Genomic DNA, 22,396 nt, shown 5'->3' on the forward strand with positions numbered 1-22,396 from the left:
GCATTAAACAGTTCTGCATAACATATACTTTCATGTAATAACATGACAATAGATGTCTAGCCCCAAATAGTTCTCCATAACGCATACTTTCATGGATAACATAATCAATCAAAAAAATTTCACTCATGGATTAAATATGTTCAAGAAGAGAAAGGTTAAGTTTAGGAAGTACAAGTTATAGGCACTAACAACTGGTTGTACAGCAAGTTTGGGTAAGTACAAGAGTGACAGGCATTAACTTCTGGTTGTACAGCAAGAGTTAACCAAGCTCTTATCAAGGATACAGTCACTGCATTACAGGACGACTGTCAGAACCAAAAGTATGGAAAATCATATTTCAGCAAGTTAATACACTCTACTGAACCATAAACAGTTAAAGCTATAATCTATAAGATAACTACTATCTTCTAAACTATAATCATTTGAAGCTATAATTCACTAACCTCCTAAACCATAAGAATTTGAATCTATAGTTTAATAGGTAACAACTACATCCTAAACCATAATCAGTAGATAACTACTATATCCTGAACCATACGCAGTTGATGTCATAATTCAGCAGGTAACAACTAACTCCTGAACCATCAGCAGTTGAAGATATAATTTAGCAGGTAACTACTTCCTCCTGAACCATTCGCACTTGAAGTTATAGTTCAGCAGGTAATTGCTACCTCCTGAACCATATGTAAGTTAAAATTCAGCAGGTAACAACTACCTTCTGTGTCTTATGGAATATAACACAATAATAATGCTGTCATTTACCAGTGACTAGCGGGCTATGACAAATGGTAATGTCATTTACCACTGTAATTAGTGAAATATGACCACCGGTAATGCTATCACTTACCACTATATCCAATCAGAGGTGACCACCAGTAATGCTGTCATTTACCATATTGTTCAGTGGGATGTAACCAACAGTAATGCTGTCCTCGACCACTGTAATTACCTACTTGTAGAGTACAGGGAGGGAGTTTTACATTTGTGAGGCTCCGTCTCTTGGATATTCTCCTCTACCACAGAACCACAAATCTATATGAGCTGTTTATGTTAATCATGTCCTAAGTCATTCTGTTCCATTTATCCACCACTCTTATACTATGGAGTATTTTCTAGAATTCTCTTAATAAGCTTCTTATCTACTTTCATGTTATTTCCTCTGGCTGCTCTATCCCTGCATCTCTTGAGGAACTGCTCAATGTCCATGTCATTGGTATGTTTTAAAAACTTTGAGGCTATGATCACTCTTCTTTCTTCCAAGTTGAGGCTATGATCAATCTTATTTCTTCCAAGTTGGGTCAATTAAATCTTCCGGCCTTTTCTTGTGACTTTACGCTCTTAATTCTGTTGCCATTTCTGCTGCCCTCCTCTATTAGTTCTTTATTTTTCCTTTAGATGCAGTGACCAAACAAGAGAAGTGTATACTAGTTTAGGCCTTATTTAGAATATAAATAGCTTGCTAAATATCTCCTTATCCATATACTTGAAGGTTATTCTAATATTTGCCAGAAGATAGTATGTCTCCTTAATTATTCTCTTAATATGGAACCCTGACGACAGATTAAGGACAGTGTCATCTCCCAGGGTTTTCTTACCACAGAATCCTGAAGGTTATTTCTCACTAGATAATGATAGCACTGAGGCCTTCTTTCACTATGTTCCATCCTCATTACATTTCCTAAGGTTGAATTACATAAACCATGTATCAGACAAACTTTTATATCAATTTAGGCTTCCTACTAAGCTGATGCAATCTTCCTCACTTTTCACTTCACTCATGATCTTTGAATTACTTGTAAACATATTTAGGTAGGAGTCTATATCTTCAGACAAAATATTTACATAGATCAATAAGTAATGATATAACAAACATCCTCTGTTGTCTCCCATTGAGATAATCTATCCAATTGAGGAGTTTCCTCCTTATTCCTACTAGTGATCTAGCTTTTTAATCACCTTTCCATGCACTATATTGTCAAATACCTTCTGGCAGTTTAAATACAAATAGTCTACCCAGCCTCCCTTTTGTCTCAGACAGAGCTCACTCTCCTAAAGAACTCAGAGGTATGTTACACATGGCCTCCTTTCCCTTAAACCATGCTGTCTCTCACTTCATTTATTTCTCTTCCATAGAAAATCATCCACTTACTATCTAATAACCTTTTCCAGAATCTTACACACCAAACTTGTTAGTGAAACCAGTCTGTAGATTAGCATCTGTTCCTAGTCTTCTTTCTTACACACTGGTAAGACATTTGCTCTTTCCATTCCCTCGGTACTTTACGTCTCTCTTGTAAAATCTTGAACAGTAATTTGAAGTGGTTTAACTACCACTTCTATACACAACTTAAGTGTACATGATAGTTCATCAGTACTATAAGACTTGAATGGATAAAGTTCTTTTAATATTGTGTTAATATCTTTTCTAGATACCCTAGTCATTCCAAATCCTTCTCCATCCCATCTCACTGGTGCTGCAGTTACAGTGTCTTTATGAAAACACTGTTGAATTTGTTACTTAGTTCCTCACATATTCTTATGTAATCCTCTACAATATTCTCCTCTGAATCCCTTAGCCTGATTAGCTGCTCCTAAACTGACAGCTCATTCTTGCTGAATTCATGGAAAAAATTTGGATTTTCAGGTGTCTTATCCACATTTTCTATGTTCCTTTGTTCCTCCTTTTTCATGTACTCATTCTATGTTCTCTCATAAACTTGAAAGTGCTGGCTGGCAAGAGTGCCATCTATAACTTCACCACTACACATCTTGAACCTCCTTTACATTTTGACATCTTTAATCACACCAATCGTTCCTCATTCTTATCATTCCATCGGGACATGAGGCTTGAGGTACCCAGGTCTTTAATTTTTCATTCTAAATTTCACAGAACTCTTCACCAGAAAGCCCAGGTTCCTGGCTACTGAACTCCATGTCCTATTCTATGCTGCCATAGAAATTATTGAGGTTTGTGTAAGTTTCCACAATTATATATCTTCCAAATGTCTTGTTTCACCCATGCTGTTTTTTAATGTCCTTGTTCACCACATAGTCAAATATGAGAATTATATGATCACTTCTTCTAATTGGTATATCATAAATAATATTCTAAATATCCAAGCTAGTATGTGTAAATATAAGATCTGGTAGTGATGGTACATGAGTCTTCATCCTAGAGTGCTCCCTGACATGATGGTATAGGAAATGTTCCTGTATACACTATAAAAACTGGTCTCCATGACTCCTTATCACCACAAGAATCCAAATTCCCTGTCTATTTCCTTATAACTGAAATCTCCCATACTATCCTAGAACACCTTGCCATCTCTAAGAAGCTAATGTTTCACTGCTTCATGTACCATCCTGATAGTTCTTTTATTGTTATCATTATTTGTTATGGAATGTTTATACAATCTGAAAGATTATATAATAATAATAATACCACTATACTCTTCTTTCCTACAATTATTCTTCCTGTAATGTACTGTATGAGTAAGTCATCTTCAACTACATCTTGAAACGTAAGCCTATTTCATATCAATATGGATAATCCTCCTCTTCCTTCACCTTCCATTTTTCTTTTTGCTATCATGAACTACTCTAGGCAGAGAAGGGGAAATCTTATCTCTTTGGTAAGATTAGTTTCCAAACTGCAACAATATCAGGTGCACTTTCCCTTATATGATTCTTGAATTCCAGTTCTTTATCACTAATATTAATCCATCAACATTTGAATACATTACTTTCAATCTGACATAACCATCTCCCAAAAGTCCTGCCCACTCAGCAGTGCAAATGGGGCTGCTCCCTACTCTTGTGGCATCTCCACTTTTGGTCTTCTGACTGTATTCTTTGCTTTTCTCCTCCTCTTTCTTCATGAGCTGTAGACTCTCCGAAATCTTCTAAGATTGACTTTATGAGCTGTGGACCCTCCAAAATCTTGTAAGATTGTCTTCATGAGTTGGAGACCTTCCAAAATCTTATAAGACTGGCTTCATGAGCTGTGGACCCTCCAAAATCTTTTAAGATCAGCTTCATGAGCTGCAGACCCTACAAAATCTTGTAAGATTGGGTTCAGGAGCTGTGGACCCTCCAAAATCTTGTAAGATTGGCTTCATGAGCTGTGGACCTTCCAAAATCTGTAAGATTGGCTTCATAAGTTGTGGATCCTCTAAAATAATGTAAGATTGGATTCATGAGCTGTGGATCCTCCAAAATCTTAAAAGACTGGCTTCATGAACTGTGGACCCTCCAAAATCTTGTAAGATTGGCTTCAGGAGCTGTGGACCCTACAAAATATTGTGAGATTGGCTTCATGAGCTGTGGACCCTCCAAAATTTTGTGAGATTGACTTCATAAGCTGTAGACACTCTAAAATCTTGTAAGATTAGCATCAGGAGCTGTGGATCCTCCAAAATCTTGTCAGATTGGCTTCATGAGCTGTAGACCCTCCAAAGTCTTGTACAATTGGCATCAAGAGCTGTGGCCCTCCAAAATCTTGTAAGATTGGTTTCAGGAGCTGTGGACCCTCCAAAACCTTGTAAGACTGGATTCATGAGATGTAGACATTCCAAAATCTTTTAAGATTGACTTCATGAGCTGTGGACCCTCCAAAATCTTTTAAGATTGCCTTCATGAGCTGTGGACTCTCCAAAATCTTGTAAGATTGACTTCATAAGCTGTGGACCCTCCGAGATCTTGTAAGATTGGATTCATGAGCTTTGGACCCTCCAAAATCTTGTAAGATTGACTTCATGAGCTGTGGACTCTCCAAAATCTTGTAAGATTGGATTCATGAGCTGTGGATCCTCCAAAATCTTATAATATCGGATTCATTAGCTGTAGACCTTCCAAAATCTTGTAAAATTGACTTCATGAGATGTGGACCCTCCAAAATCTTGTGAGATTGGCTTCATGAACTGTGGACCCTCCAAAATCTTGTAAGATGGGATTCATGAGCTGTGGACCCTCTAAAATCTTGTAAGATTGCCTTCATGAGCTGTGGACTCTCCAAAATCTTGTAAGATTGACTTCATGAGCTGTGGACCCTCCAAAATCTTGTAAGATTGGATTCATGAGCTGTGGACCCTCCAAAATCTTGTAAGACTCGATTCATGAGCTGTGGACCCTCCAAAATCTTGTAAGAGTGGCTTCATGAGCTGTGGACCCTCCAAAATCTTGTAAGATTGGATTCATGAGCTGTGGATCCTCCAAAATCTTGTAACTTTGACTTCATGAGCCGTGGACCCTCCAAAATCTTGTACGATTGGATTCAAGAGATGTACACCCTCCAAAATCTTGTAAGACTGACTTCATGAGCTGTGGATCCTCCAAAATCTTGTAAGATTGGATTCAAGAGATGTACACCCTCCAAAATCTTGTAAGACTGACTTCATGAGCTGTGGACCCTCCAAAATCTTGTACGATTGGATTCAAGAGATGTACACCCTCCAAAATCTTGTAAGACTGACTTCATGAGCTGTGGATCCTCCAAAATCTTGTAAGATTAGATTCATGAGTTGTGGACCCTCCAAAATCTTGTAATATTGGCTTCATGAGCTGTGGACCCTCTAAAATCTTGTAAGATTGGAATCATGAGCTGTGAACCCTCCAAAATATTGTAAGATTGGATTCATGAGCTGTGGACCCTCCAAAATCTTGTAAGACTGGAATCATGAGCTGTGAACCCTCCAAAATATTGTAAGATTGGATTCATAAGCTGTAGAGCCTCCAAAATCTTGTAAGATTGACTTCATAAGCTGTGGACCCTCCAAAATCTTGTAAAACTGACTTCATGAGCTGTGGACCCGCCAAAATCTTGTAAGATTAGATTCATGAGCTGTGGACCCTCCAAAATCTTGTAAGATTAGATTCATGAGCTGTGGACCCTCCAAAATCTTGTAAGATTAGATTCATGAGCTGTGGACCCTCCAAAATCTTGTAAGATTAGATTCATGAGCTGTAGACCTTCAGAAATCTTGTGAGATAGACTTCATGAGCTGTGGACACTCCAAAATCTTGTAAGAGTGGCTCCATGAGCTGTGGACCCTCCAAAATCTTGTAAGATTCGATTCATGTGCTGTGGACCCTCCAAAATCTTGTGAGATCGGCTTCATGAGCTATGGACCCTCCAAAATCTTATAAGATCGGATTCATGAGCTGGAGACCCTCCAAAACCTTGTAAATATGATTTCATGAGCTGTGGACGCTCCAAAATATTGTACGATTGGATTCATGAATTGCAGACCCTCCAAAATCTAAGGATTGGATTCATGAGCTGTGGACCCTCCTAAATCTTGTAAGATTAACTTCATGAGCTGTGGACCCTCTAAAATCTTGTAAGATTGGATTCATGAGCTGTGGACCCTCCAAAACCTTGTTAAGATTGACTTCATGAGCTGTGGACCCTCCAAAACCTTGTTAAGATTGACTTCATGAGCTGTAGACTCTCCAAAATCTTGTACGATTGGATTCATGAGCTGTGGATCCTCCAAAATCTTGTAAGATTGGATTCATGAGCTGTGGACCCTCTAAAATCTTGTAAGATTGGATTCATGAGCTGTGGACCCTCCAAAACCTTGTTAAGATTGACTTCATGAGCTGTGGACCCTCCAAAACCTTGTTAAGATTGACTTCATGAGCTGTAGACTCTCCAAAATCTTGTAAGATTGGATTCATGAGCTGTGGATCCTCCAAAATCTTGTAAGATTGGCTTCATGAGCTGTGGACCCTCCAAAACCTTGTTAAGATTGACTTCATGAGCTGTAGACTCTCCAAAATCTTGTAAGATTGGATTCATGAGCTGTGGACCCTCCAAAACCTTGTTAAGATTGACTTCATGAGCTGTAGACTCTCCAAAATCTTGTAAGATTGACTTCATGAGCTGTGGACCCTCCAAAACCTTGTTAAGATTGACTTCATGAGCTGTAGACTCTCCAAAATCTTGTAAGATTGGATTCATGAGCTGTAGACCCTCCAAAATCTTGTAAGATTGGATTCATGAGCTGTAGACTCTCCAAAATCTTGTAAGATTGGATTCATGAGCTGTAGACCCTCCAAAATCTTCGACCAATCTGATGACTGGCTGGATGGTGAGGGGTGGTTGTGTATCGAGTGGTCAGTGACACGTGAACAACGGTAATGATGTCATTTACCAACCCAACCAGTGGGGTGTGATCAACGGTAATACTCGCTAACCAGTGGGATGTAAATAACGGTAATGCTATCACTTATCACCACGACCAGTCGGATATGACCAACAGTAATGTTGTCATTTACCACTGTGTACAATAGGACCTGACCAACAGTAATGTTGTCATTTACCACTGTGTACAATAGGACCTGACCAACAGTAATGTTGTCATTTACCACTGTGTACAATAGGACCTGACCAACAGTAATGTTGTCATTTACCACTGTGTACAATAGGAAATGGTAATGCTGTCATTTACCACTGTGTACAGTAGGACATGGTAATGTTGTCATTTACCACTGTGTACAATAGGACATAGTAATGTTGTCATTTACCACTGTGTACAATAGGAAATGGTAATGCTGTCATTTACCACTGTGTACAGTAGGACATGGTAATGTTGTCATTTACCACTGTGTACAATAGGACATGGTAATGTTGTCATTTACCACTGTGTACAATAGGACATGGTAATGTTGTCATTTACCACTGTGTACAATAGGACATGGTAATGTTGTCATTTACCACTGTGTACAATAGGACATGGTAATGTTGTCATTTACCACTGTGTACAATAGGACATGGTAATGTTGTCATTTACCACTGTGTACAATAGGACATGGTAATGTTGTCATTTACCACTGTGTACAATAGGACATAGTAATGTTGTCATTTACCACTGTGTACAATAGGACATGGTAATGTTGTCATTTACCACTGTGTACAATAGGACATGGTAATGTTGTCATTTACCACTGTGTACAATAGGACATGGTAATGCTGGGATGGTCGATATTATCGTAACAACACTAGTAACTACTTCCTGTACAATGGTAATCATCTATGGGTTGAGGAATGAACATGGCCTTTCGTTTTATCATAAGAACCATTTATTCTTATTTGTGATAACTTGTACACTAGTTTATAATAACGGCTAACGGGTGAGGGTTCTTACAACAGGCAAACAGTGGCCATGGCCCAACACTTTGTGGCCAGGGCAGTGGGGAACTGGGAGGTGAGTGGCGGGAGAGAGGGAGGGAGGGAGCCAGCATGCAGGTGGTGGTGAAGGCTGGTGTTCTGTCCAGGGTGGAGTAAGGGAGGGAGGGAGCCAGCATGTGGGAGGTGGTGAAGGCTGGTGTTCTGTCCAGGGTGGAGTAAGGGAGGGAGGGAGCCAGCATGTGGGAGGTGGTGAAGGCTGGTGTTCTGGCCAGGGAGGGAGTGAGGGAGACAACATGTGGGAGGTGGTGAAGGCTGGTGTTCTGGCCAGGGTGGAGTGAGGGAGGGAGGGAGCCAGCATGTGGGAGGTGGTGAAGGCTGGTGTTCTGGCCAGGGAGGGAGTGAGGGAGACAACACGTGGGAGGTGGTAAAGGCTGGTGTTCTGGCCAGGGAGGGAGGGAGGGAGCCAACATGTGGGAGGTGGTGAAGGCTGGTGTTCTGGCCAGGGTGGAGGGAGCCAACATGTGGGAGGTGGTGAAGGCTGGTGTTCTGGCCAGGGAGGGAGGGAGCCAACATGTGGGAGGTGGTGAAGGCTGGTGTTCTGGCCAGGGAGGGAGGGAGCCAACATGTGGGAGGTGGTGAAGGTTGGTGTTCTGGCCAGGGAGGGAGGGAGCCAACATGTGGGAGGTGGTGAAGGCTGGTGTTCTGGCCAGGGAGGGAGGGAGCCGACATGTGGGAGGTGGTGAAGGCTGGTGTTCTGGCCAGGGAGGGAGTGAGGGAGACAACATGTGGGAGGTGGTGAAGGCTGGTGTTCTGGCCAGGGAGGGAGTGAGGGAGCCAACATGTGGGAGGTGGTGAAGGCTGGTGTTCTGGCCAGGGAGGGAGGGAGGTGGTGAAGGCTGGTGTTCTGGCCAGGGTGGAGTGAGGGAGTGAGGGAGACAACACGTGGGAGGTGGTGAAGGCTGGTGTTCTGGCCAGGGAGGGAGTGAGGGAGACAACATGTGGGAGGTGGTGAAGGCTGGTGTTCTGGCCAGGGAGGGAGGGAGGGAGCCAGCACGTGGGAGGTGGTGAAGGCTGGTGTTCTGGCCAGGGTGGAGGGAGCCAACATGTGGAGGTGTAAGGCTGGTGTTCTGGCCAGGGTGGAGGGAGCCAACATGTGGGAGGTGGGGTGGAGGGAGCCAACATGTGGGAGGTGGTGAAGGCTGGTGTTCTGGCCAGGGTGGAGGGAGCCAACATGTGGGAGGTGGTGAAGGCTGGTGTTCTGGCCAGGGAGGGAGGGAGGGAGCCAGCATGTGGGAGGTGGTGAAGGCTGGTGTTCTGGCCAGGGTGGAGGGAGCCAACATGTGGGAGGTGGTGAAGGCTGGTGTTCTGGCCAGGGTGGAGGGAGCCAACATGTGGGAGGTGGTGAAGGCTGGTGTTCTGGCCAGGGTGGAGGGAGCCAGCATGTGGGAGGTGGTGAAGGCTGGTATTCTGGCCAGGGAGGGAGGGAGGGAGCCAGCATGTGGGAGGTGGTGAAGGCTGGTGTTCTGGCCAGGGAGGGAGGTGAGGGAGACAACATGTGGGAGGTGGTGAAGGCTGGTGTTCTGGCCAGGGTGGAGGGAGGGAGCCAACATGTGGGAGGTGGTGAAGGCTGGTGTTCTGGCCAGGGAGGGAGTGAGGGAGACAACATGTGGGAGGTGGTGAAGGCTGGTGTTCTGGCCAGGGAGGGAGTGAGGGAGACAACACGTGGGAGGTGGTGAAGGCTGGTGTTCTGGCCAGGGAGTGAGGGAGACAACATGTGGGAGGTGGTGAAGGCTGGTGTTCTGGCCAGGGAGGGAGGGAGGGAGCCAGCATGTGGGAGGTGGTGAAGGCTGGTGTTCTGGCCAGGGAGGGAGTGAGGGAGACAACATGTGGGAGGTGGTGAAGGCTGGTGTTCTGGCCAGGGAGGGAGGGAGGGAGCCAACATGTGGGAGGTGGTGAAGGCTGGTGTTCTGGCCAGGGTGGAGGGAGGGAGCCAACATGTGGGAGGTGGTGAAGGCTGGTGTTCTGGCCAGGGAGGGAGTGAGGGAGACAACATGTGGGAGGTGGTGAAGGCTGGTGTTCTGGCCAGGGAGGGAGGGAGGGAGGGAGACAACATGTGGGAGGTGGTGAAGGCTGGTGTTCTGGCCAGGGAGGGAGGGAGGGAGCCAGCATGTGGGAGGTGGTGAAGGCTGGTGTTCTGGCCAGGGTGGAGGGAGGGAGCCAACATGTGGGAGGTGGTGAAGGCTGGTGTTCTGGCCAGGGTGGAGGGAGGGAGCCAACACGTGGGAGGTGGTGAAGGCTGGTGTTCTGGCCAGGGAGGGAGTGAGGGAGACAACACGTGGGAGGTGGTGAAGGCTGGTGTTCTGGCCAGGGAGGGAGTGAGGGAGACAACATGTGGGAGGTGGTGAAGGCTGGTGTTCTGGCCAGGGAGGGAGGGAGGGAGCCAGCATGTGGGAGGTGGTGAAGGCTGGTGTTCTGGCCAGGGAGGGAGTGAGGGAGCCAACACGTGGGAGGTGGTGAAGGCTGGTGTTCTGGCCAGGGAGGGAGTGAGGGAGACAACATGTGGGAGGTGGTGAAGGCTGGTGTTCTGGCCAGGGAGGGAGGGAGGGAGCCAGCATGTGGGAGGTGGTGAAGGCTGGTGTTCTGGCCAGGGAGGGAGGGAGGGAGCCAGCATGTGGGAGGTGGTGAAAGCTGGTGTTCTGGCCAGGGTGGAGGGAGCCAACATGTGGGAGGTGGTGAAGGCTGGTGTTCTGGCCAGGGTGGAGGGAGCCAACATGTGGGAGGTGGTGAAGGCTGGTGTTCTGGCCAGGGTGGAGGGAGCCAGCATGTGGGAGGTGGTGAAGGCTGGTGTTCTGGCCAGGGTGGAGGGAGCCAACATGTGGGAGGTGGTAAAGGCTGGTGTTCTGGCCAGGGTGGAGGGAGCCAACATGTGGGAGGTGGTGAAGGCTGGTGTTCTGGCCAGGGTGGAGGGAGCCAACATGTGGGAGGTGGTGAAGGCTGGTGTTCTGGCCAGGGTGGAGGGAGCCAACATGTGGGAGGTGGTGAAGGCTGGTGTTCTGGCCAGGGTGGAGGGAGCCAACATGTGGGAGGTGGTGAAGGCTGGTGTTCTGGCCAGGGTGGAGGGAGCCAGCATGTGGGAGGTGGTGAAGGCTGGTGTTCTGGCCAGGGTGGAGGGAGCCAACATGTGGGAGGTGGTGAAGGCTGGTGTTCTGGCCAGGGTGGAGGGAGCCAGCATGTGGGAGGTGGTGAAGGCTGGTGTTCTGGCCAGGGTGGAGGGAGCCAACATGTGGGAGGTGGTGAAGGCTGGTGTTCTGGCCAGGGTGGAGGGAGGGAGCCAACATGTGGGAGGTGGTGGTGGTGGTTGTAGCTATTCTCGTACAAGCTTGAGAACCTCCCACCTTTGCCTTGCCTTCCCCCGTCGTCTGCTCTATTTATTTTATAAAACATTTCGCCTCAAAATAATACAACATATTACTTGATGTTTCTTTCAATTATTTCTGAAATACATTTAAGAATGACAATATTTTCATTAAGTAAGAAAAGTTCATAATATAAAAACGTAAACAAGTTTGGCAAATGGAAGTCGGCCGGGATCGAGCCAAGGCCAGCCACATATTATGAACAGATAATAACATTATCATAATGTACATTTGTCTTTCTGTATGACCTCCAGACATCCTTTAACATTTACTGATGACCATCCACAATGTAACATATACTCGACGATACACATAAATAACTGTACAAATATCCAGCCAGCAGCTGACCCTCAACATTTCAGGGACATGTACTTTCCTCTTACTTCCTCTTTACCTACTTCCTGTCATATCCCGGTCTCCATGATCTTTTCTCACTTCCTCCATAACGGTTCTTCACATCTACCAGTTGTCAAAAAAAAAAACTTCCTTGAATATTGCAGTGTATTTAATGTATTCTTCCCGCCAGCCCATCCAACATCACTTGCACCATATAACATCTTCCCTCTCTCTCTCCTTCACTCACTGTCTCCCTCTCTCCCTCACTCACTCCAGCCTACACCACTGGCCCTAGTATCAACCCCACCAACAACCCTGGCCCTAGTATTAACCCCACCAACAACCCTGGCCCTAGTATCAACCCCACCAACAACCCTGGCCCTAGTATCAACCCCACCAGCAGCCCTGGCCCTAGTATTAACCCCACCAACAACCCTGGCCCTAGTATTAACCCCACCAGCAGCCCTGGCCCTAGTATCAACCCCACCAACAACCCTGGCCCTAGTATTAACCCCACCAGCAGCCCTGGCCCTAGTATCAACCCCACCAACAACCCTGGCCCTAGTATTAACCCCACCAACAACCCTGGCCCTAGTATCAACCCCACCAACAACCCTGGCCCTAGTATCAACCCCACCAGCAGCCCTGGCCCTAGTATTAACCCCACCAACAACCCTGGCCCTAGTATTAACCCCACCAGCAGCCCTGGCCCTAGTATTAACCCCACCAACAACCCTGGCCCTAGTATTAACCCCACCAGCAGCCCTGGCCCTAGTATTAACCCCACCAGCAGCCCTGGCCCTAGTATTAATCCCACCAGCAGCCCTGGCCCTAGTATTAACCCCACCAACAACCCTGGCCCTAGTATTAACCCCACCAGCAGCCTTGGCCCTAGTATCAACCCCACCAACAACCCTGGCCCTAGTATTAACCCCACCAGCAGCCCTGGCCCTAGTATTAACCCCACCAGCAGCCCTGGCCCTAGTATTAACCCCACCAGCAGCCCTGGCCCTAGTATTAACCCCACCAGCAGCCCTGGCCCTAGTATCAACCCCACCAGCAACCCTGGCCCTAGTATTAACCCCACCAGCAGCCCTGGCCCTAGTATTAACCCCACCAGCAGCCCTGGCCCTAGTATTAACCCCACCAGCAGCCCTGGCCCTAGTATTAGCCCCACTAACAACCCTGGCCCTAGTATTAACCCCACCAGCAGCCCTGGCCCTAGTATCAACCCCACCAACAACCCTTGCCCTAGTATTAACCCCACCAGCAGCCCTGGCCCTAGTATCAACCCCACCAACAACCCTGGCCCTAGTATTAACCCCACCAGCAGCCCTGGCCCTAGTATTAGCCCCACCAGCAGCCCTGGCCCTAGTATCAACCCCACCAACAACCCTGGCCCTAGTATTAACCCCACCAGCAGCCCTGGCCCTAGTATCAACCCCACCAACAACCCTGGCCCTAGTATTAACCCCACCAGCAGCCCTGGCCCTAGTATTAGCCCACCAAAACCCTGGCCCTAGTATTAACCCCACCAGCAGCCCTGGCCCTAGTATTAACCCCACCAGCAGCCCTGGCCCTAGTTTAACACCACACAGCAGCCCTGGCCCTAGTATTAACCCCACCAGCAGCCCTGGCCCTAGTATTAACCCCACCAACAACCCTGGCCCTAGTATTAACCCCACCAGCAGCCCTGGCCCTAGTATTAACCCCACCAGCAGCCCTGGCCCTAGTATTAACACCAGCAGCAGCCCTGGCCCTAGTATCAACCCCACCAGCAGCCCTGGCCCTAGTATTAACCCACCAGCAGCCCTGGCCCTAGTATTAACCCCACCAGCAGCCCTGGCCCTAGTATTAACCCCATCAGCAGCCCTGGCCCTAGTATTAACCCCACCAGCAGCCCTGGCCCTAGTATTAACACCACCAGCAGCCCTGGCCCTAGTATTAACCCCACCAGCAGCCCTGGCCCTAGTATTAACCCCACCAACAACCCTGGCCCTAGTATTAACCCCACCAGCAGCCTTGGCCCTAGTATTAACCCCACCAGCAGCCCTGGCCCTAGTATCAACCCCACCAACAGCCCTGGCCCTAGTATCAACCACACCAACAACCCTGGCCCTAGTATTAACCCCACCAGCAGCCCTGGCCCTAGTATTAACACCACCAGCAGCCCTGGCCCTAGTATTAACCCCACCAGCAGCCCTGGCCCTAGTATTAATCCCACCAACAACCCTGGCCCTAGTATTAACACCAGCAGCAGCCCTGGCCCTAGTATTAACCCCACCAGCAGCCCTGGCCCTAGTATCAACCCCACCAACAGCCCTGGCCCTAGTATTAACCCCACCAGCAGCCCTGGCTCTAGTATCAACCCCACCAACAACCCTGGCCCTGGTATCAACCCTACCAACAGCCCTGGCCCTAGTATCAACACCACCAACAGCCCTGGCCCTAGTATCAACCACACCAAGAGCCCTGGTCCTAGTATTAACCCCATCAGCAGCCTTAGCCCTAGCCCTAACATTATATTCCCATTTTTGCTCTATTAGATAATGTTCTCCCTTTCCATACATTCTTCATCGCTCCCAGAACTTTTGCTCCCTCTCCCCACCTATTACTCACTTCCACTTCTCTGGTTCTATTCACTGCCAAGTCCACTCCCAGATATCTAAAACAATTCACTTCTTCCAATTTTTCTACATTCAAAATTACATCCCAACTAACTTGTTCCTAAGTTTTGCTGAACCTAATCATCTTGCATTCATTCACATTTACTCTCAACTTTCTCCTCTTACACACTTTTCCAAACTCAGTCACCAACTTCTGCAGTTTCTTACTCGAATCAGCCAACAGTGTTGTATCACTGGTGAACAACAAATGGCTCACTTTCCAAGCCCTCTCATCCCCAACAGACTGCATACTTACCCATCTCTCCAAAACCTTTGCATTTACCTCCCTAATCACCCCATCCATAAACAAATCAAGTAACTATGGTGACATCACACATCCCTCCTGCAGACCAACCTTCACTAGGAACCAGATACTCTCCTCTCTTCCTACTCGTACAAATGTACACATTCATACTTGCTTGCCTTCATCCATTCCCAGTGCTACCCCACCCCGCACAAAACAGCACCGCTACCCCCTGCTTCAGTGACGTAGCGCCAAGAAATCAGACAAAAGAAGACCTCATTTGTTCACACTTAATTTCTAGCTGTCATGTGTAATGCATTGAAATCACAGCTCCATAACCACATCCAGGCTTCACAGACCTTTCCACAGTTCACCCCAAGAAATTTCACATGCCCTGGTTCAGTCCATTGGCAGCGCATCAACTCCAGTATACCATATCGTTCCAATTAACTCTATTCCTTGCATGCCTCTCACCCTCCTGTATGTTCAGGCCCCGATCACTCAAAATCTTTTTCACTCCATCCTTCCACCTCCAATTTGACCTCCTACTTCTCCTTGTTCCCTCCACCTCTTGACACATACATATCCTCTTTGTCAATCTTTCCTCACTCATTCTCTCCAAATGTTCAAATCATTTCAACACACCCTCTTCTGCTCTCTCAAAAACACATTTTTTATTTCCACAATTCTCTCTTACACATTCATTATTTACTCAATCAAACCACCTCACACCACATATTGTCCTCAAACATTTCACTGCCAACACATCCACCCTCCTTCATACATCGCCATCTATAGCCCATGCCTCGCAATAAAATAAAAGCACTCATTTTTGCTCTCTGAGATAACGTTCTCTCCTTCCAAACATTCTTCATTGCTCCCAGAACCTTCACCCTCTGACTCACTTCCACTTCCATGGTTCCATCTGCTGCTAAATCAACTCCCAGATATCTAAAACACTTCACTTCCTCCAGTTTTTCTCCAATCAAACTTACCTCCAACTTAACTTGTCCCTCAACCCTACTGAACCTAATATCCTTGCTCTTATTCACATTTACTCTCAACTTTCTCCCTTCTCACACTTTTCCAAACTCTGTCATCAACTTCAGCAGTTTCTCACACAAATCAGCCACTAGAGCTGTATCATCAGCAAACAACAAGTGACTCCCTTCCCAAGCCCTCTCATCCCCAGCAAACTGCATACTTGCTCCTCTCTCCGAAACTCTTGCATTTACCTCCCTAACCTCCCATCCATAAACAAATTAAACAACCATGGGGACATCACACAACCTTGCTACAGACCTACCTTCACTAGGAACCAATCACTTTCCTCTCTTCCTACTCGTACACATGCCTTACATCCTTGGTAAAAACTTTTCACTGCTTCTAGCAACATATCTACCACACCAAATACTCTTAAGACCATCCACAAAGCATCTCGATTAACCATATCATATGCCTTCTCCAGATCCATAAATGCTACATACAAATCCATCTGTTTTTCTAAGTATTTCTTACATACATTTTTCAAAGCAAACACTTGATCCATACATCCTCACCCTCTTAAGCAAGAGTTCAAGCATTTTGCATGATGATATAACCCTTGGGTATAATGACCTAATCTTTGACCTGATACTTAAGGCTCCGTTCAAAGACGAGGCCATTATAGCTAAGGGTCATACCATTGGACTTAAAGAGTTAAAAGAATGCTACATCTTTTATTTCTTAAGTCTTTCATACTGACATAAACATTATACGTATAGAAAAATCTATAATGAAATGCATAACACTATATTTCTGGTAATACTTAACAACCTTCTACAAAGCATGGAAGAACAAACTTCTGTTCTTCATCATATAAAACCACTTACCATGTCATCCTTCAAAGATACGCTCACACCATCATCTTATCTCACTCACATTTTCCTAACAGACATACATTTGGTGTTACCGGACTCTGCCTGCATTAAGTCACTTCTGACAAGCTCGTAACACTGGCAATACAGTCTCATCACAGAACTCACTCCAAAAGAGTCCACATATCCCTGCTATTGGGAGTAGTGCAGTCCTGGGCTGCAGAAGCCTCTTGAGAGGTCATGGGTAACACTAGGACTTTTTCATAGGATGGAGTCCTAGAGTAATCATAGGATGGAGTCCTAGAGTAATCAAAGATAACAAAAAACAAACAACCTCCTAGAACTGACTGGACCTAGGTCAAGCACTGGAACCATAACTTGCAGATCCAGCAATCTTTATGAGCTTCTATCTTAAAAGCAATCTTCAGTGTATCTATCACATTGGATCAGTTACACAGGCTCTCAAATAACTCATATGCCTACTCACTGATAATATGTATGAGCTTTTATCGTGCTATTATTCTACTGACAAAAATCTATGGAAAAATCTATGGCTTAATGCATGAGTTATGTGAGCAACACAATTGGTACATGCAAACACCTTACTATGGTGTTGTAAATAGAGAATATTACAGCAAGCAAACAAAAAAGGGTAAGATAAGCAACGAGGCTGCAGAATAAATCACATACAGCTGTACAGGTACCAAACAACCAACACCAGGCATATTATGCTAAATAAGAGGAAAAATCATATCCATAATAAAAATACTAAAGAACAATGATATAGTTCACAACAGTGGTGAAATGTTATATATCAAAGAAAAGCCACACTGCTTAGAAATACATTTCATATAACAGAGTTTGTGCATTCTCTGGAAGATCAAAGTTTATACCTTCTTCAAACATATTCAGGCTCCTTGAGAACATGTACAAATCCATTTTTGCTTTAGTGTAAACTTACATACTGAGTATAGGCATTTTACGTTGTAAATAATTGTCCACGCACAGTTTGATATTCCAGTTCACAATAATATTTCTTATGAACCATACCTTATGCTCCAAGTTTGAAATTTAAGTAAATCAGAAATTTCAAAACCATTTTTCACAGCTTCTTTCACTCGCAGTAAAAATTCAGAGCACAGTGCACTTTTAAGAGCTTGTTTCACTTTTTGGTCCTAAAATTTACATCATGAAAAAAGTGCCTTATTCAGACTTTTGCATAACTGTACGAGCCCTGATAAAAAGTATAGGAAAAATACCATGGAAAACATGAAAAACTCTGGTGCACTCATAAACACAATTTGCTGAAAGTTAAACAAAAGGTGTCACACAAAAGAAAATGTGTATGACTTTGTAAAAATATTAATAATATAATCAAGCAAAAATATCATCGCGCAATGTAAGGGGAAAATTAAATAAAATAAAACACAATAAGCAAAATAATATTAAAAGCAACAATTAGCAGAGGATACAAAAAAATTTCCAAACCACAATATGAGTGCCATAATTCAGTTTAAGCACTGTATACTTACTGTGCACCATTTTGTCCCCACCTAAACCGAAAATAACAACAAAGAAGTTAGGTTAGTTGAAGAGGAACCAAATCTTGCTTTGAAATTACAATGGTGTAACCTGTATGTGTGGAGAGGATGGTTAAGATACAACTTCTGTTTTAAAACCAGCACTTCTTATCATTACCATCATAGCAGAGCTTCTATCCCATTAGCAATGCCTATTATCTTACCACAATTGCTTATAAATTCCATACCAGCAATGCTCATACCCTGTTAGCACTGCTTATCATTACCATACCGACCATGCTTCTACCCTACTAACACTGCATCTACCCTACCAGAACTGCCTTTACCCAACCAGCACTGCTTCTACCCTACCAGCACTGCTTCTACCCTACCAGCATTGCTTCTACCCTACCAGCACTGCTTCTACCCTACCAGCACTGCTTCTACCCTACCAGCATTGCTTCTACCCTACCAGCACTACTTCTACCCTACCAGCATTGCTTCTACCCTACCAGCACTGCTTCTACCCTACCAGCACTGCTTCTACCCTACCAGCATTGCTTCTACCCTACCAGCACTGCTTCTACACTACCAGCATTGCTTCTACACTATCAGCACTGCTTCTACCCTACCAGCACTGCTTCTACCCTACCAGCACTGCTTCTACACTATCAGCACTGCTTCTACCCAACCACCACTGCTTCTACCCTACCACCACTGCTTCTACGCTACCAGCACTACATGTGCCCTACCGGCCCTGCTTCTACCCTACAAGCACTGCTTCTACCCTACCAGCGCTGCTTCTACACTACAAGCACTGCTTCTACCCTATCAGCACTGCTTCTACCCAACCACCACTGCTTCTACCCTAACACCACTGCTTCTACGCTACCAGCACTATGTGTGCCCTACCGGCACTGCTTCTACCCTACAAGCACTGCTTCTACACTATCAGCACTGCTTCTACCCGACGAGCATTGCTTCTACCCTACCAGCACTACTTCTACCCTACCAGCACTGCTTCTACCCTACCAGCACTGCTTCTACCCTACCAGCACTGCTTCTACCCTACCAGCATTGCTTCTACACTATCAGCACTGCTTCTACCCTACCAGCACTGCTTCTACCCTACCAACACTACTTCTACCCTACCAGCACTGCTTCTACCCTACCAGCATTGCTTCTACCCTACCAGCACTGCTTCTACCCTACCAGCACTGCTTCTACACTATCAGCACTGCTTCTACCCTACCAGCACTGCTTCTACCCTACCAGCACTACTTCTACCCTACCAGCAATGCTTCTACCCTAGCAGCACTACTTCTACCCTACCAGCACTGCTTCTACCCTACCAGCACTGCTTCTACCCAACCAGCATTGCTTCTACACTATCAACACTGCTTCTACCCTACCAGCACTACTTCTACCCTACCAGCATTGCTTCTATCCTACCAGCACTGCTTCTACCCTACCAGCACTGCTTCTACCCTACCAGCACTGCTTCTACACTATCAGCACTGCTTCTACCCTACCAGCACTACTTCTACCCTACCAGCACTGCTTCTACCCTACCAGCACTACTTCTACCCTACCAGCACTGCTTCTACCCTACCAGCACTGCTTCTACCCTACCAGCACTGCTTCTACCCTACCAGCACTGCTTCTACCCTACCACCACTACTTCTACCCTACCACCACTACTTCTACCCTAACAACACTGCTTCTACCCTACCATCACTATTTCTACCCTACCAGCACTGCTTCTACCCTACCAGCACTGCTTCTACCCTACCAGCACTGCTTCTACCCTACCAGCACTGCTTCTACCCTACCAGCACTACTTCTACCCTACCAGCACTGCTTCTACCCTACCAGCATTGCTTCTACCCTACCATCACTATTTCTACCCTACCAGCACTGCTTCTACCCTACCAGCACTGCTTCTACCCTACCAGCACTGCTTCTACCCTACCACCACTACTTCTACCCTACCAGTACTAATTCTACCCTACCAACACTGCTTCTACCCTACCATCACTATTTCTACCCTACCAGCACTGCTTTTACCCTACCAGCATTGCTTCTACCCTACCAGCACTACTTCTACCCTACCAGCACTGCTTCTACCCTACCAGCACTACTTCTACCCTACCAGCACTGCTTCTATCCTACCAGCACTGCTTCTACCCTACCAGCACTGCTTCTACACTATCAGCACTGCTTCTACCCTACCAGCATTGCTTCTACCCTACCAGCACTACTTCTACCCTACCAACACTGCTTCTACCCTACCAGCACTGCTTCTACCCTACCAGCATTGCTTCTACCCTACCAGCATTGCTTCTACACTATCAGCACTGCTTCAACCCTACCAGCACTGCTTCTATCCTACCAGCACTGCTTCTACCCTACCAGCATTGCTTCTACACTATCAGCACTGCTTCTACCCTACCAGCACTACTTCTACCCTACCAGCACTGCTTCTACCCTACCAGCACTGCTTCTACCCTACCAGCATTGCTTCTACACTATCAACACTGCTTCTACCCTACCAGCACTGCTTCTACCCTACCAGCACTACTTCTACCCTACCAGCACTGCTTCTACCCTACCAGCACTGCTTCTACCCTACCAGCACTGCTTCTACACTATCAGCACTGCTTCTACACTATCAGCACTGCTTCTACCCTACCAGCACTGCTTCTACCCTACCAGCACTACTTCTACCCTACCAGCACTGCTTCTACCCTACCAGCATTGCTTCTACCCTACCAGCATTGCTTCTACACTATCAGCACTGCTTCTACCCTACCAGCACAGCTTCTACCCTACCAGCATACTTCTACCCTACAGCATGCTTCTACCTACCAGCATTGCTTCTACCCTACAGCACTACTTCTACCCTACCAGCAACTGCTTCTACCCTAGCCAGCACTGCTTCTAACCCTACCAGCACTACTTCTACCTACCAGCATTGCTTCTACACTATCAGCACTGCTTTACCCTACAGCACTGCTTCTACACTATCAGCACTGCTTTACCCTACAGCACTGCTTCTACTCCTACCAGCACTGCTTCTTACCCTACCAGCACTGCTTCTATCCTACCAGCACTGCTTATACCTACCAGCACTACTTTACCCTACCAGCATTGCTTTACCCTACCAGCATTGCTTCTTACCCTACCAGCACTGCTTATACCCTACCAGCACTAATTCTACCCTACCAGCATACTTCTACCCTACCAGCATACTTCTACCCTACAGCACTGCTTCTTCCCTACCAGCACTGCTTCTTACCCTACCAGCATTGCTTTACCCTACCAGCATTGCTTCTACCCTACCAGCATACTTCTACCCTACCAGCATACTTCTACCCTACAGCACTGCTTCTACTCCTACCAGCACTGCTTCTTACCCTACCAGCACTGCATCTACCCTACCAGCATACTTCTACCCTACCAGCATACTTCTACCCTACCAGCATACTTCTACCCTACCAGTACTAATTCTACCCTACCAGCATTGCTTCTACACTATCAACACTGCTTCTACCCTACCAGCATACTTCTACCCTACCAGCATACTTCTACCCTACCAGCATACTTCTACCCTACAGCATGCTTCTACCTACCAGCACTACTTCTACCCTACAGCACTACTTCTACCCTACCAGCATACTTCTACCCTACCAGCAATGCTTCTACCCTACCAGCAATGCTTCTACCCTAGCCAGCACTGCTTCTACTCCTACCAGCACTGCTTTACCCTACCAGCACTAGCTTCTACCCTACCAGCATGCTTCTACACTATCAACACTGCTTCTACCCTAGCCAGCACTGCTTCTACACTATCAGCACTGCTTCTTACCCTACCAGCACTAATTCTACCCTACCAGCATACTTCTACCCTACCAGCATGCTTCTACACTATCAGCACTGCTTTACCCTACAGCACTGCTTCTACTCCTACCAGCACTGCTTCTTACCCTACCAGCATGCTTCTACACTATCAGCACTGCTTCTTACCCTACCAGCACTGCTTATACCTACCAGCACTACTTCTTACCCTACCAGCACTGGCTTCTACCCTACCAGCATTGCTTTACCCTACCAGCATGCTTCTACACTATCAGCACTGCTTTACCCTACAGCACTGCTTCTACTCCTACCAGCACTGCTTCTTACCCTACCAGCATTGCTTCTATCCTACCAGCACTGCTTCTTACC

At 46.2% G+C, this 22,396-nt stretch overlaps 1 protein-coding gene across 5 annotated transcripts in view; it reads right to left on the reverse strand.

The window, feature by feature from the left end:
- The window catches only part of LOC139765620 (WD repeat and SOCS box-containing protein 1-like), a 193,098-nt gene that overhangs the window by 101,859 nt on the left and 68,843 nt on the right, over positions 1-22,396 (reverse strand). For 4 of the 5 annotated variants that reach the window (XM_071693289.1, XM_071693287.1, XM_071693288.1 and 1 more), the window contains one exon: positions 18,182-18,202. The exons of the other annotated variant lie outside the window; for it this stretch is intronic. In XM_071693289.1, the coding sequence (XP_071549390.1) occupies positions 18,182-18,202 (21 nt within the window). The remainder of the gene's footprint in view (positions 1-18,181; positions 18,203-22,396) is intronic. 5 annotated transcript variants of the gene reach the window in all.

This window comes from Panulirus ornatus, chromosome 55, assembly GCF_036320965.1.
Source record: "Panulirus ornatus isolate Po-2019 chromosome 55, ASM3632096v1, whole genome shotgun sequence".
Lineage (NCBI taxonomy): Eukaryota > Metazoa > Arthropoda > Malacostraca > Decapoda > Palinuridae > Panulirus > Panulirus ornatus.